Source organism: Prunus avium, chromosome 1 (genome assembly GCF_965620075.1).
Source record: "Prunus avium chromosome 1, drPruAviu1.hap1.1, whole genome shotgun sequence".
NCBI classification, from domain to species: Eukaryota; Viridiplantae; Streptophyta; class Magnoliopsida; order Rosales; family Rosaceae; genus Prunus; species Prunus avium.
In genome coordinates, this window is record NC_142284.1 from 34,691,336 (window position 1) to 34,708,283 (window position 16,948).

At 43.5% G+C, this 16,948-nt stretch overlaps 1 protein-coding gene across 1 annotated transcript; it reads right to left on the reverse strand.

The window, feature by feature from the left end:
* Positions 1-5,455: 5,455 nt before the first annotated feature.
* Positions 5,456-6,175, reverse strand: LOC148297718 (uncharacterized). The gene has a single exon (XM_088246407.1). It carries the CDS (start codon positions 6,173-6,175, stop codon positions 5,456-5,458), a length of 720 nt encoding a protein of 239 aa, XP_088102533.1.
* Positions 6,176-16,948: the final 10,773 nt, after the last annotated feature.

Here is a 16,948-nt window from a genome sequence, read left to right on the forward strand (position 1 = left end):
AGTCACGACAGATCCGTTTCCCCAACCTCAAGTTAACATGGTCAATTTAAATTGGCCAGAACGGAGGGAAAATGCCAGTTCCAGCAGAAGCGGGAGAACTACAAAGGAGAATTTTCAAAGGCCAAAGGCGACCATCTCGGCCGGGATAGTACTATGCAGTAAATGCAATTGTGAAAGTGAGTTAGAAGTTACTCTGGACAGGCAGAAACAACCCACGCACAGCGTGTTTGACCGGATTGGAACGTCGCACCAGCAAGGCCTAGCTCCGATTCCTCCCAGAAACAGAGTCAGACAAAGGGATTATCTCAGGCCAGTTCAGCAAAACAGAAGAATGCCAGAACAGCCTAAGGAGGAGATACCAATTAGAATGCCAGGAAATGATAAACCTTTGGCAACTATCATAGAGGGAAGATGGTATTCCGTTGGAAAAAGCGGCAGACCAACCTTAGAATTAACCAGAACTCAGAAAAGAAGGGTTCAGAGGCAATACTCCACCTTCCTTAGAAACAGGAAAGATGTGCAGGTCTTGACAGAACCAAATTCTGCCAGGAGAAGAGAAGATCCAGAAACAATTCCTCAGGAAGAACAGACAAAACATAAGTCCCAAAAGCTGATAAAAACAGAATCCTTCATCTGTTCAACCTCATCTCCCGTCGATCAACCCAAACTTCAACAAGTACAAGAAGGGCCAGAACCTGTTCCAGAAGAACAACAACAAGGCTGGACTGAAGGAAACGAGGAGGAACAGTTGGACTATGAGCCATCTGCAGATGATCAAGCTGGTTTCCTCGAAACAGGAGAACAAGGAGACTGGACAGAGGAGATGGAATACGATGGGGGATTAGATGAAGAAACCGAAGCTTTTGGGGCAGAATTGGATAACTTGTTACAAGGTGATCTTGGCATTAACATGGTATTCATCCTATCAGAGAGGTTCAGGGCAGCAGAAGGAGACGTACTCTCGCAAGAAAGCTTCGAATGCAGACTGACGGAAGTAGAAGGAGCACCAGAACAGCAAGTGCCTGCTGCCAGAACAGGCGGAACCACCATGAAACCAGTTGCAGAACAGCTTTGTTTCTCCAAACCAACCGGGGAAATGGCCAATCACCTCAGGCCTCTATTCATAACTGCAAACTTTGGAGGCATCCCTGTTTCCAAGGTAATGGTAGATGGAGGCGCAGCCATTAACCTTTTACCACACAGACTGTTGAGTAAAATGGGCAGAACAGAAAAGGATCTAATTCCAACACGTCTGACCGTCACCAACTTTGCCGGGGGCATCACTAAGACTCATGGAATTTTGGACGTAGATGTCATTGTTGGGACCAAAAAGCTGAAAATTGCATTCTTTGTGGTGGACACTACTTCTACTACCTACAATGCATTGCTCGGAAGAGACTGGATTCACCAAAGCCTCTGCGTTCCTTCTACTCTGCATCAGCAGCTAGCTCTTTGGCATGAAGAAGGTTACATGGAGATAGTAGAGGCCGATCCACGGCCATTTCTGCCTTCTGCCATGTGTTTTGAGGCAAGATACTATCACGATGACCTTGGTCCTTTCATTTTCTTTGGAGTCAACCAGAACGGCCGCCCTCATGGTGTCACGGCCCAAAGGCTCATTGAAGACGGTCTGGCCAGTTCTCTAGAAGACTGGAATAGGCCTTTTGTTCTGAACCTCCAGAACTCCGATGTTTAGTCCCAATCAACAGGAAAAGGATCGAGCTGCAACAATCCGATCCATTACAAAAAGATTGTTGATATACTGGGAAGAAAAGAAACTCATCGTGCAGAATCCAGCCATTAATATGGCAGAATTCACGCATGAGAGCATCAAAGAACAGGAAGAAAGTTTACAGGAGGAAATATTGGACTTTGCACCATCAGCACTAGATGATTCCTTACCAGAAGTGGAAGATCCATTACAGGAGATTAATCTAGGGACAGAAGAGGACCCAAGACTCACTTTCATTAGTGCACTATTGGAAGAACCGCTCAAAAATGAAATCATCGCACTTTGGCATGATTTTAAAGACTGTTTTGCTTGGCATTATCACGAGATGCCAGGATTAGACAGGAAACTGGTAGAGCACAAGCTGCCTATCAAAGAGGGCTACCTTCCAGTTAAACAGGCCAGAAGAAGAATGTCCATGGAAACAGAATTAAAAGTCAAAGAAGAGATAGAAAGACTGCTTAAAGCAGGATTCATCAGGCCGGCCATCTACACTGACTGGCTAGCCAATATTGTGCCAGTTCTAAAAAGGAAAACAGGGGCAGTTAGGATCTATGTGGATTACAGAAATCTGAATGAAGCATCCCCCAAGGATGAATATCCTATGCCTATGGCAGATATGCTAGTAGATGGAGCTGCCCAGAACCAAATGCTATCTTTCATGGACGGCAACGCAGGGTATAACCAGATCATGGTAGCAGAGGAAGATATCCACAAAACAGCTTTCATGTGTCCATGGCACATAGGTGCTTTTGAATACACTGTAATGCCTTTTGGCTTACGAAATGCAGGAGCCACTTATCAAAGAGCAATGAATTCTGTTTTCCATGATATGATAGGACATTCTCTAGAAGTATATATAGATGATGTGATAATTAAATCCAAGGAAGCTGAAAGTCATGTGTCAGATCTGAGAAAGGCATTCCAAAGAATGAGACAGCATAAATTGAAAATGAATCCTAAAAAATGTATTTTTGGAGTGCAGGCAGGAAACTTCTTGGGTTTTTTGGTCCATCAAAAAGGCATAGAAGTCGATAAAAATAAAGCAAAGTCCATCATAGAAGCTCAACCACCTCGGAACAAGAAGGAGCTGCAAAGTCTTCTGGGAAAAATTAACTTCCTAAGAAGATTCATATCCAATTCCGCGGGAAAGATTCAGCCCTTTTCTTCCTTATTAAGGCTAAAACAGGAACATATCTTCAAATGGGAGGAACAGCACCAACAGGCTTTTGAAGAAATTAAACACTATCTGTCAAATCCACCAGTTCTGTCCCCACCAAAGAAGGGCAGACCGCTCAAACTCTATGTGTCTGCGTCAGGAACATCTATTGGAAGTCTGTTAGCCCAAGACAACAACGAAGGGAAGGAGCAAGCGGTATACTATCTGAGCAGAACTTTGACAGAAGTAGAAAGAAATTATTCTGTGATCGAAAGGCTTTGTCTGGCTTTATATTTCACTGCTATAAAACTCAGACACTACATGCTGCCATTTACCATTTATATCATTGCCAAGACAGACCTAATCAAATATATGCTAACAAGGCCAATGCTAAGAGGAAGAATTGGGAAATGGACTCTGGCTCTGACAGAATTTGCTTTCAGATATGTCCCTCAGAAAGCTGTCAAAGGACAAGCTGTAGCAAACTTCCTAGCCGATCATCCAGGGGAAGAAATTGAAAATATGGACTCTTTGGATATAGCAAATGCAGATCTATTGACAAGAGCTCATGTTTGCCTTAACAATCCCATTTATTCGATTCATCTCACACCATGGAAGCTGTATTTTGATGGATCAAAAACTGACTTAACTTCCGGAGCAGGAATTGTTCTAGAAGAACCTTTGGGAGTCAGACATTGTTATTCTTTCCAGTTGGATTTCCAATGCACCAACAACAGAGCTGAATATGAAGCTTTAATCATTGGCCTTGAAATGTTGGTGGAACTGGGAGTCCAGTCTGTGGAAATCCTGGGAGATTCTATGCTTGTTTTAAAACAGATTGCTGGAGAATACAAATGTTTGAACCCTGCTCTAGCTGTCTATTTAGTAGCAGCTAGGAATCTGTTGACAGAATTCAGGGAAGCCACTTGGGAACACATCCCAAGAGAAGAGAACTTTGCAGCCAATGAACTGGCTCAAATAGCTACAGGAATACAAATCCCGGAAGATTGTGTGCAAAGGATAATTAGAGTAGGAAAGAAAAGTCTGCCATCTGTTCTGACCAGAGGAATGGAGGTAGATGTCAATTCTGCCATAATCACTGAAGATGATTGGAGAACTCCCATCATAAACTACTTGCAGTATCCAATTCTGCCTTCTGAAAAGAAAGTCAGAATCATGGCTTCAAATTATCTTATGTGGAATGAAGATTTGGTCCGGAAAAGCAAGGATGAAGTATTGTTAAGATGCTTGGGAAAGAAAGAATACATGAAGATCATGGGAGAAACTCATGAAGGGATATGTGGAGCACATCAAGGTGGAAGGAAAATGTGTTGGCTAATCAGAAGGTATGGTTATTTCTGGCCAACCATGATGAAAGATTGCATTAACTACTCCAAGGGATGTGAAGCTTGTCAAAGACATGGACCGATCCAGCAGGTCCCTTCGGTTCCCATGAACCCAGTAGTCAAGCCATGGCCGTTCAGAGGATGGGCAATGGACCTCATTGGCAAAATTTATCCAGCCAGCAGCCAACAGCATTGTTTCATCATTGTAGCCACAGACTATTTTACCAAGTGGGTGGAAGCCAAGCCTGTTAAGTCTACCACATCTCAAGAAATCATCACTTTCATAGAAGAACAGATCATACAAAGATTCGGCATTCCGGAATCAATCACTACCGATAGGGGATCTTCTTTCATATCCGGAGATATGCTGAACATGGCAGAAGCGTTCAAATTTAAGCTACTCCAATCCACGCCTTATTATGCTCAAGCCAACGGACAGGCAGAATCAAGTAACAAAGTGATAATCAATATTATCAGGAAAATGCTTGAGAAGAATCCAAAGCAATGGCATGAGAAGCTGTCAGAAACCTTATGGGCATATAGAACTTCGAAAAGAGAGGCGACTGGTATGACTCCATATGCTTTGACTTATGGTCACGATGCAATTCTGCCTATGGAGATAGCAGTCCAATCCCTCAGAATTGCCCATCAAAACGAATTGGTTGGAGAAGACTATAACCAAGCCATGTTATTAGAACTGGAAGGGTTGGACGCAAGTATGATTGATACCCTCAACAAACTCTTAGCAGGAAAACAGGCTGTGTCAAGAGCATACAACAAGAGAGTTAAAAACAAGAGTTTTGAAGAAGGAGAAATAGTCTGGAAAGCAGTTCTGCCCCTCGGAACACATATAGCTGGTTATGGAAAATGGTCACCAACTTGGGAAGGACCTTTCATAATTAACCAAGTCCTAGGATTAGGGGCGTACAGACTACAGGATCGAGATGGAGAAGTCCATGCTGCGCCAATCAATGGCAAATGGTTAAAGAAATTCTATCCAACTATGTGGGATTCACAGGCTGTGCAGACAGATCCTGGGATAGAAAGGCAACAACTTAAAACTGTTGTTTGATCTTGTTTTAAGATTTAATTCGGTATTAGTATAAGCTTTTATTTCAGTTTGTCAAGAGAAATCGAAATTCCAAAAAATAAATAAACTTTCATTTTCAAATAGTCACTTTGGTGACTCAACCAGTTCATTACAATTCCAAAATCTGAATGTTAAAATCCTAGTTTTCTAAGGGTTTCTTGCAGACTCGTCTTCTTAATCGAGAGCTCCTTCTGAAGCAGTACTCCCTGGTGGATTGAAGCCTCTGCAACTTCCAAAGCTGGCCTGGAAGCTGAAACCATGGTCTGCACCAGGAAAGTGGCCTTAGTCTTGGAGCTCAGTCCAGCACCCAGCCTGCGCTGTACCTCCCTGCGTTCTGCCAGCTGCTTTTGAAGCTCCTCAATCTGCTTCTCCAGCCTGTCTGCAGTAGCCTTGGCCTCTTTGTACCCCGCGACCATCTGATCCAGTTCTGCCTTCTGTTTTGCATAATCAGCCAAATTAGCGTCATGAGTTGTCTTGCAGAGTTCAGAAGTCTCGAAGGTAGGCTTGAGATCCTCATAGCGATCGTGAAGGTTAAGCACATCTCTGGCCAGGTTCAGACTTATCTCAAGAATTGGCCTAGGAGCCATGTTCTGCCTGTGCAGCAGGTCCAGATCTTTCATCAGTTGTTCTACAGCTTCCCTATTTTCCTCCAGTTCCAGCTCAGTAGATTGCCAGACCTTCACCCTCTCCATGGCCTCATCCACTGCTTTGAATTTGGTCTTGTTAGGGGTAGAACTGAGTTTCTCCAGCCTGTCCAGTTGGGCGTCCAAGTCCATAGCCTCGAATTCAGCCAATTCTGGGTCAGCAAAAGAGGCTGTGATGGTTGAAACAGCACGGGATTGGACGGGCATCTACAAAATCAAAATTGTGGATTAGGAAAAGGCAGAAATAAAAGAAAAATTCATGACATGGTGAGAACTTACAGCTGCGAGAACAGGCTTCAAAGGACTAATAACCACTGCCACGGCTCCTGCAGCTCCGGGCACTTCCACCTAAAAAGAATAAGATGTAAAAGAAAACAAGGACAGGATAAAGCACGAAGGATGGACAGAAATAAAAGGACAAAGACCTACCATGGCTTCAGATATAGTAGCAGTTAAATCTGCTTCAGATTCTGGGGTTGCAGCAGGAAGCTCCACCTGCTCCACAGGCCCCAAGGCAGATGGTTCTGCCAGGCTCGCAACTGGAAGTTCTACCCGTTCCACAGGTCCCGATTCTGCCAAAGCCTCCATATGCTCCCCAGACCCTAGCATTGCCTGTTCTGCTTGAACTGTGACAGAGAGTTCTGCTTGTTCTACAGGCTCGAATGCAGGTTGACTGGTTGAAGCGGCTACAGGAACTTCTACCTGCTCCACTGGCTCTGAAACAGAAGACTCTGGTTGTTCCTCAAATACTGGAGCTGCAGTAGAATGTTCAGCCTCCGTGTCCTCAAAGGCGGCCAGTTCTGAGCCAGTCAGCTCTGTCCGGGGAATGGCACGCTGTTGTTGAGCCAAGGCAATGCTCTCTGCGATCACCTCAGCCGGGATCTCCTCCTAAACAGATAAACAGAAATCAGGAGTTTGAAAAGAAAAAGCAGAAAGAGCATGTCTACAAATGACCAGAATTCAACCCCACCTCTTCGTCGAGATCTTTCCCTTTCGTTTTTAGAGTTTCCACTGCCATTTCGTGTTGCCCCTCTTTTTCAACAGCCTCAAAAGCTTCTCTCAGCTCATCATCAGTCCCAGAGGCTTCATTCGGATTGGTGGCAAACTTTTCTGTCTCATCAGAATCAATCTCACGTCTCTTCCTAAGTCTTTTAGACCTAGTGCGAGGAGGAGGAGGAGGGCTTTCAGCTGCATAAAAGAAGCAAGGATTAGAAGAAGGAACAAGGCAGAACAAGTCAAAAGGAAACGGGATCTAAACACAAGGACCCTACCAGAAGTTTCGGACCGGGCAACGCTGCCCTGAGCAAAAGTACTCTCTTTCCTTTTCTTTCCAGCAATTGGACTGGCCGCGGCAGGCTGATCTGCCAGATCTTCCTCCTCCTCACCAGAAGGAGGCTCTAGGTCCCCAGCAGCAATGATAGAACTGACTATATAAGGAAGAAATTTGAAGTCAGAACTAAACACAGTATAGGGAAATAAAAGGAACAGGGTAGATCGAAGCTTACCAAACATTGCTCCAGCTTGGTCCGTCTGTTCACCAATGATTTTCTTCATGGAGGGGTCTGATACATGCAGAATTGATTTGTCAGACAAAGTATAAACGACAGAACAAGAAATGGCAGACAGAACGAAGAATTTACCTTCTATGATCTGATCATTGACATCTTGAATAGTCTTAACTGTGAATTTTCTGGCCTCAGCCTCGCCAAACACATTTCCACAGGCCCAGCCCTCAAAAAGCACCTTGACTGCAGCAGCCGAAGCAGGCATCCCTCGAAACCTGGCCTTCCACCAAGCATCAAAATCGGAGGAACTGGATGAATTCGGCTCCCAGGATGAATAAAGACCATCCAGACTGTTATTGATTTTATTAACTGCACAACGAGCATCCTTGTGCACCTCCAGATTATCTGAATCTCTCTAGGACGAGGCTCGATTGCAACTTCGATAGTATTTGAACGGAATGACCTGTGGACAGCCAAGTTGTCGGGCACAGAAATTGGGATGGTAGACTTCTGCCCCCAGATGATAGCTTGGTGGCTTCCCACCTCCATGAGGCAGATCCCTCAGCAAGGCTACACTCAGAAATATCTTCCTGTATTCTGTCCTGGCAGCCTCGTCTTCTGGCTCCTTTTCAAAAAGCCGGTGCCCAGGCTGGAACCAAGGATAGGTTCTTCTGATCACCACTTGCCATTGAGCCGCGGAGCGCTTAAGACAGTGTCTGAACCACATCAGGTATTCGTCAATGGAACGCTTGGGCACTTCTGCCGACATCAGAGGGAGAGCCAGAACCTGCTTTTCAGGCAGAACTAGATCAGGAAATCGGAACTCTGGAAAATACACCTGCAACCAGACCTGGATCATCCAAAATGAGCCAGGAGCAGATAAATTCAGGGGATTCTCCATTGTGGCAGTATGCAGGTTCTTGAAAAGGTGAGCCAGAACTGACGGCCCAAGACCAACGTCGGTATGGTTGTGTAAAGCTTCTGCCAAATGCCTATACTCAAGCAGAACAGCAGAAGAACGATTGGGGAACACAAATCTGTTCAGCCAATACAGAAGGAATAGCATATGCTGCTGATCCTTGTCCTTCTCCACACTAAATTTCCTCAGAAAAACAGAAAAGGAGCAGTTCTGATTGATAGTAGCAGGAGAGACAGTGAAAGGCTTGGCTAGTTTCTCCTGGTTCCTCCTACGATGATAGTCTCCAACAGCATCCACAGGTCGTCCATGGGGCCTAAACCCAAAGATCTGAGCCATGTCCAGCAGAGTTGGCGCCATTGGACCCACACGGAAACATGAAACTGTCCAAAAGCTGAGAGCCAGCCATCTCCAAGACTCCAGACCTTTTGCAGAAGCAGGTGGAATGGAAGAACAGGCAGGGCACTCCATAAAAAATACAGAAGTAGTCACCTCAGGAACTAATCGTTGAGTGCTTACTCGCCAGAAAATGGATAGAACCCCTGTTTATTTCATTTTAAAATTAAAAAGATCTTTTGATTACTTGCCGCCCATTCTCGGAGGAACACTTCCTATATATATAGGAGAGGGTGAACAGAGCAAAAGACATCAATCAACCAACCAACCAAAACTCAGTCAAAAGACAAACACTCAAATGATCACTTGATCACAAAAATCCCAAATAAGTCCCAACAGACTTCGAGCCTGAAATATTCAAAAGCTTGCCAACAAGCTTGCAGAATCATCTTGTCTTCTCCCAGCAAAGACAAGTCTAAATCGCTACCTCTGGTTTGAATCCCAGTTCACTAATCAACAATAACGAGATTTCTCTCGTTACAAATTTGGTTCAGTAAAAGCCAAGCTAAGCAGAGTTTCGAGTTTTCTCAAAAATGAAAAACTCAACAAATTTGTGAAGAGCCCTGACTAAGCAGCACAGGTATTACAGCTCATTTCCAGCTCGAGTCCAGCCACTTCTACCCCTTTCAGACTGGAGAAGTCCCAGTTCTGCCCATCCAAAAAACCTTCCAGGGTTCGAAACAGATTAAAGCTCTGCCAAACTCAAGCTTTGGTATCGATTTGCAGCTGAAGCCTAGCATTTGAAGTTGTTAAAAGTCCAGTCCAGCACAGGCGTACCCAGTCCAGCCCATAACAGAGCCAACTATCCAGACAGAAATGGAAGCGCAGCCCTCTTCTTGTCCTTGTATAGTCAGTTTTTTTCCCATTTTGAGTCTTGTAAAAGGGAGTTCTGCCTGAAATCGGTTCAATCTGTCATCTTTCATTCTGGCCAGAACTACCGGTTTTCGCACTGAGATAAATTGTAAAAGTCCTTACCAGTCTAAGGCATAGAAACGAACTTACTTGGGAGATATTCCTCACCCAAATTCACAATCGTTTGGTCAAAGTTAGTAGCTTGGGGCGCAAGTTATTTTTACCATAAGTCTGTTAGGGTTGAAAAATTGCTAACAGTGGCACGCTCAACACATAAAGAAAGTTAATTCGCTGACCAAAACATGGTCTTTGAATTAATGGGGAACTTTGCCCTGTCATCTCAGGAAGTAAATCAGAACGGGTGAACACCTACTACTTTTATACCTGAATCTAAAAGCGCCAATACCTAAATCCTAAACTATTCACCCAATTTCAGATCTGAAACAACTCGATGTGGCTTCGCCGTATATGGAATTAACTTTCTTTGCTTCCCGACCATCGGAAGTGGATGGGCATGGGAACCTGGAGGTGCAAAGAGAAGCCGTGTCCATGAACCTGATGCCATGGGTTTTACCGCAACGGAGGAGGAGTCTGTTATGCCTCATAACATGGTGGGAGGAGTCATTTGGTGAGTTTTGAGTGAAATCCAATCGCTAAAACTATGCAATACACCAACCACTCCATTACAGAACGAACTTCGTACGAACATGAATTGTCCAATTTCTTGGATTGGACCAATCGATATCGAATTTAGCCCAAAACTTGGGCAACATCGTAATTGAGCCCATATTATGATGTTGCCCAAGTTTTGGGCTCCATTCGATATCGATTGGTCCAAGAAATTGGACAATTCAGGTTCGTACGTAGTTCGTTCTATAATGGAGTGCTTGGTGTATTGCATAGTTTTAGCGGTTGGATTTCACTCAAAACTCACCAAATGACTCCTTGTTCTATAATGGAGTGTGTTGGGGTCTTTTTCCATCGGAAGGCTCGTCCGGGCATGTTAACTCTCGAACCGCCATAGAGTGGTGGATCAAGTCTTCGCTGCCCCTTTTTCTGAGTTAGCGAGGACTAGGCCCACAGCATCCCGAGGGAGAAGCAAGTCTCAGGGGAGTACTCTGTTCTTCTTCCAGCGGCTGCGTGTTTGGTGCTGATGTTTCTGGAAACTTGACGAAGAGTTGAAGATAACTTGCTGATGTTTCCGGTAGCTCGAAGAAGAGTTGAAGACAAGGGCGGAACCAGGATATTTTCTAGGGGGTGCTATTTTTATTTTTTTTATGGTCTGTCTGGCTTCTTGTCGTGGGCTGAGACAAAAACAGCTGCTGTCTATGGGATATTTGTGGGCTAATATTTAATTATAGTATATTTTAGGCTTATTTACTATAGCGTCCCCTAAAACTTCAGTCAAATCTCACTTTACCCCCCCAAAGTTAAAATGGCCCACTTAACCCCCTTGATCGTGATTTTGTGTTCCACTTTACCCCTGCCGTTATCTCCATTAATAACTCTGTCAGTTTTGATGATGTGGCAGGGCTATTTTAGTCTTTTTCACCACAAGTGATGACGCGTCGTGTGAATGGCCCACTTTTTTTGTTTAAATTGAATTAAATAAATAATAAAATAATGTAATTATTTGTTTAATTAATATATATATATAATAATAATAATTAATAAATAAAAATCTTTTCACTATGCTTTAAAAAAAAATTTAAATTAAATAAATAAAACTCAGATCAACCTTCATCTTTTCTCCTCTCTCTGCAACCAACCTCTGCACTAGTCATCCACAACCACCCAAACCCACCACCACCCATACCAGCCATACCCACCTTTGTCTAAAATTTGCTATTATATTCAACGTGTCTTGTTTCTTTCTTCTTCCCAATTAGCAAACATATTCCACTTAGCATAGACAATTCCTAGCAGTTCAACCGAAATGCATAAAAGCAATTCCTTATTTTTTTATTTTTTTTGGGTGAGATGGGGGAAAGAGCCCCAAAAACAATTACACAACATCAAAGTAGCCAGAGGATGTAAACCAAGTATATTGAAATTCTGAAAAAGTAGAACTACTGTATCAGAATCCATTTCAACAATCAAGTTGTTGATTCCCTTTTGCACAGCAAGTTTTAGGCCAAAAAACAGTCCCCAAATCTCAGCTTCTAGGATCTGACCTTTCCCAAGGTTGATTGCAAACCCCCCAGTCCAGTTGCCACGTTCATCTCTAATCACTCCTCCAGCACCAATGGACCAGAAGCACATTTGTACGAGGCGTCAACATAAAGTTTTTGTGAAAATTTGAGGCTTAGTTACAGAGCAGATGAAAAGAAACACAAATCAAAATTCATATACTCGATCGATGAGAGAGATAAGTGAGGGATCGGAAGCGAACATGGTAATGCGTCAGTAATGCGCTAGCTTCGCCGTGGTCACCTAGAGCTGTACAAGCTCTATGGATTTTGTTCACCGTGGAGATCAGGTTCTCCATTGCTAGCTTGGGAGATTGATAGCAACAGGAACTACAACGTCAGACTCAGATCGCTTGGATCTGAGGCGAGCTCGAAACGTTGACGTTTCAGAGACCTAGATCTGTGAAGAAATTAAGACGAAAATGGGCCAGAGAGAGAGAGAGAGAGAGAGAGATAGAGAGAGAGAGGCTGGTGGGGGGAATGGGTGGTTATGGCTAGTGGTGTCTTTCGGTTGGTTGCAGAGAGAGGAGAAAGGATGATGCCATTCTTTGGGGAGAGTTGGATCTGGGTAGGTTTTTTTATTTTTTATTTTTAAATTTTATATATAAAATTATTTTTTTATAAATTTAATTTAATTCAATTTAATTTTTAAATCATAGAAAAGAAAGATTTTTATTTATTATTATTTTTTGGATAAACTTATTTATTAATTTTCCATTATATATAAACATTATTTTGTTATTTATTTAATTCAATTTAAACAAAAAAGTGGGCTATTCACATGACACTCATCACTTGTAGTAAAAAAGACTAAAATAGTCCTGCCACATCATCAAAACTGACAGAGTTATTAATGGAGATAACGGCAGGGGGTAAAGTGGAACACGAAATCACGGTCAAGGGAGTTAAGTGGGTCATTTTAACGTTGGGGGGGGTAAAGTGAGATTTGACCGAAGTTTCAGGGGGTGCTACAGTAAATAAGCCTATATTTTATTCATACATTCTAGCCTAAATGAAAAGTCAGCACTGGGTTGCAGCACAACTGAGCCCCTTCGTAGTTCCGCCTTTGGTTGAAGATGACTTGCTGATGTAGATCTGAGATTATATAAGCTTGGCATGAGAGCTTGGAATGTGGGAGCTAAAGATTCACAAGTTTAGCAAATGAGAACGCATGTGCTTGGCTTGGTGTTGGATATGCTTAAGTTTGGGTGTTGATAATTTGTTGTTTGTGGCTATGGCTATGGGGATTTAAGAGTTTCAAGAGGAGGATGGGAGGAAAAGCTTGAGATTTAAAGGCTATGGTGTTTATAGCTTAGAAGGAAGGAAAGCTTGGAGTTATGCTTGCTGAGACTTTATAGAGAAGATGATGGATTTCAAGGAGAGGAGGTTATGGCTGGGGTGCTTGCAACAACTAGGAAGTATGTGTGATAATTGAAGAAGGGGGTTGATGGCTGCTGGGATGCTTGCAATAGCCAAAGCAAGAAGTTGTTGTGCTGACAGGGCGTGGCTCTCTCAAGAGACGTAACGGCCTGACAGCATACTCAAGTGCGCGGTGACGTGTCAAAAACTTAGAGGTCGTCGTTTCAGTTGATGAGACGAAACGACGGCTCATGCGAATCCAGGCAGTAATGACTCAAACGACGTGCTTGCGCATTTAAGGCGCCAATTGTCAAAGTCGCTTTGAAGGAATGCAAAGGGTCCATCCCCTGGAATTCATTCGGCCTTTATCCGTGCCATGACCGAAGAATCCGGGAATGTGGGGGCAATGTTTGTGCCTGATAAATCTGGGCCGATAAAGCTGACCGAGGGAACTTCCCCTCGGCCCTGGTGCCTGTTAATAGGCCGAGCATGGCAAGTCGTTATTTGCTTTCTCTCGCAAAACAAAGGTGAGCTGGGAAGGCAAGGCCACCACGGCCTCGGTAATCTCGGATGAGGACGAAGGGAGTGATGACTCCTCAGATACACGGCCAAAATAGGAAAGCCAAGTGGCGTCAGGATCCCACATATCATTTAATGAAGCAATGCCTCTGACTACAGCAGAAGACCCACTAGCCATAAAAGAGCATTTAATGCACAAGGGAAGAGGGGAAGTGATTGAAGTCAGGGTATGGTGAGTGATTGGGTGCAAAAAATTTACAACTTGCAAGGTTAAATCACCAACCATCATACCAGAGTATTAAATGCTCCTCCAAGGCCCAAGACACAGAACCCACGATCAGGGCGGCGGCCGGGATTTATGGGGTCACACCACCATGCTTCACGTTCCAAAATGCCGACTGGACTACCCACTAGCTCTGATCAACCCCATCATGCAGATTATCAGCCTTGCTGCCTCTTCAGGACTTCTCTTATAAATACCAAGCTCCAAATACGTTTAAAAGGTTCAACACCAAACACAAGCCTCCCACGGAGCAAATTATATTTTCCTGTCATTTATCTTTTGTCATTTATCTTCTTGTAATGCACTTTCAATACCTTTACTTGCTTTCTTAGGAGTAGTGATAGCTTGTAGGAAAATCCATTCATCAATATATCATACGACCCGTGATTCTCAAGGGGCCGGAGCACCATCTTTGTTATTCTCTCGTTCATCTCATATATCATACGACCGTTGCTATCCAGCAACACGCGGGAGCACCACCTAAGAAACCACCATCAACACCATCACTCAACGGCCTTGTAGCTCAGGACGTGAACCTAAGAGCCGAGATCAGTTCCTCTCTCGACCACAATCGCTCTGATTAGAAAGTTAAACTCAAACACGGGCATAACTCATCTACCCAACCAATCGCATCATCTTCAACGCACGGTAGACCGTGCTGGCACGCCCGTGCACAACCGCACCGCACCAAAGAAGGACATCACGTGTTGACGTAGATCCCCTCGGCCCGGAGCACCAGGCCGTGAGATTTGCGGAGCCAACACTATGGATAAAAGGAAATGCTTGGAAAATATCTCATTTGCTTACCCACATTGGAGAACTCTAAGTAATGGGCTTGGACTTTGGTGCTCCCAAGTAGCTAGCCCAAAGTCTCCATTATCCAAGAGCTTCTGTGGGCCTTGTAGACCTCCGTAACCTTCCACACCACAATCCCTCATGTAAGCCCCATAAACCACATGACTTGGGTTCATGTGAGCTTGATAAGTGATTGACATATGAAAAATGTATTATTGGCTTCGAATGGCATGGACACTATTATTTATTTAATGAATTAATTCCCAAAATACAGCTTAGATTTACGCATGACTAACATTATACGTTATATTGGGCTTTAAATGTCTTTGGGCTTCTCGTGACTTTTTTGGGCCTCAACAGAGTGCTTGGTGTATTGCATAGTTTTAGCGATTGGATTTCACTCAAAACTCAACAAATGACTCCTCCCACCATATTATGATCCTGTCCAAGTTTGGGGCACAATCCGGTATCGATTGGTCCTAGAAATTGGACAATTCCGGTTCGTACATAGTTCGTTCTGTAATGGAGTGGTTGGTGTATTGTATAGTTCTTGGGATTGGATTTCACTCAAGACTCACCCAATAACTCCCCCCACCAAATTACGATGATGCCCAAGTTTGGGGCTCAATCCGATATCGATTGGTCCAAGAAATTGGTCAATTCATGTTCGTACGAAGTTCGTTCTATAATGGAGTGGTTGATGTATTGCATAGGTTTAGCGATTGGATTTCACTTAAAACTCACCAAATGACTCCTCCTACCATGTTATGATGTTGTCCAAGTTTTGGGCTCAATCCAATATCGATTGGTCCAAGAAATAGGGCAATCCAGGATCGTACGAAGTTCGTTTTGTAATGGAGTGGTTAGTGTATTGCATAGTTCTTGGGATTCGATTTCACTCAAGCCTCACCAAATGACTCATCCCACCACATTGTGATGTTGCTCAAGTTTTGGGCTCTATCTGATGTCGATTGGTCCAAGAAATTGGACAATTCATATTCGTACGAAGTTCGTTCTGTAATGGAGTCGTTGGTGTATTGCATAGTTCTAGCAACGAAATTTCACTCATCACTCACCAAATGACTTCTCCCACCATATTATGATGTTGCCCAAGTTTTGGGCTCCATCCGATATCGATTGGTCCAAGAAATTGGACAATTCAGTTTCGTACGAAGTTCGTTTTGTAATGGAGTAGTTGGTGTATTGCATAGTTCTTGGGATTGGATTTCAGTCAAAACTCACCAAATGACTCCTCCCACAATATTATGATGTTGCCCAAGTTGTGGGCTCCATCCGATATCGATTGGTCCAAAAAATTGGACAAATCAGGTTCGTTCAACGTTCGTTCTGTAATGGAGTGGTTGGTCTATTGCATAGTTTTAGCAATTGGATTTCACTCAAAACTTACCAAACGACTCGTCCCGCCATATTATGACGTTCCCCAAGTTTTGGGCTCAATCTGATATTGATTGGTCCAAGAAATTGGAGAATTAACAAAAGTACGCAGTTCGTACTGTAAATGGAGTCGTTGGTGCATTGCATTGTTTTAGCAATTGGATTTTACTCAAAACTCGTCAAATGACTCATCCCACCATATTATGATGTTGCCCAATTTTGGGCTAAATCCGATATCGATTGGTCCAAGAAATTGGACAATTTAGTTTCGTATGAAGTTCGTTCTCTAATGGAGTAGTTGGTGTATTGCATAGTTCTTGGGATTGGATTTCACTCAAAACTCACCAAATGACTCCTCCAACCATATTATGATGTTGCCCAAGTTTTTGGGCTCCACCTGATATCGATTGGTCCAAGAAATTGGAATACTCAGGTTCGTACGTAGTTCGTTCTATAATGGAGTGCTTGGTGTATTGCATAGTTTTAGCGGTTGGATTTCACTCAAAACTCACCAAATGACTCCTCGTTCGATAATGGAGTGCTTGGTGTACTGCATAGTTTTAACGATTGGATTTCACTCAAAACTCACCAAATGACTCCTCTCACCGTATTATGATGATGTCCAAGTTTTCGGCTCAATCCGGTATCGATTGGTCCTAGAAATTGGACAATTCAGGTTCGTACATAGTTCGTTATGTAATGGAGTGGTTGGTGTATTTCATAGTTCTTGGGATTGGATTTCACTCAAGACTCACCAAATAACTCCTCCCA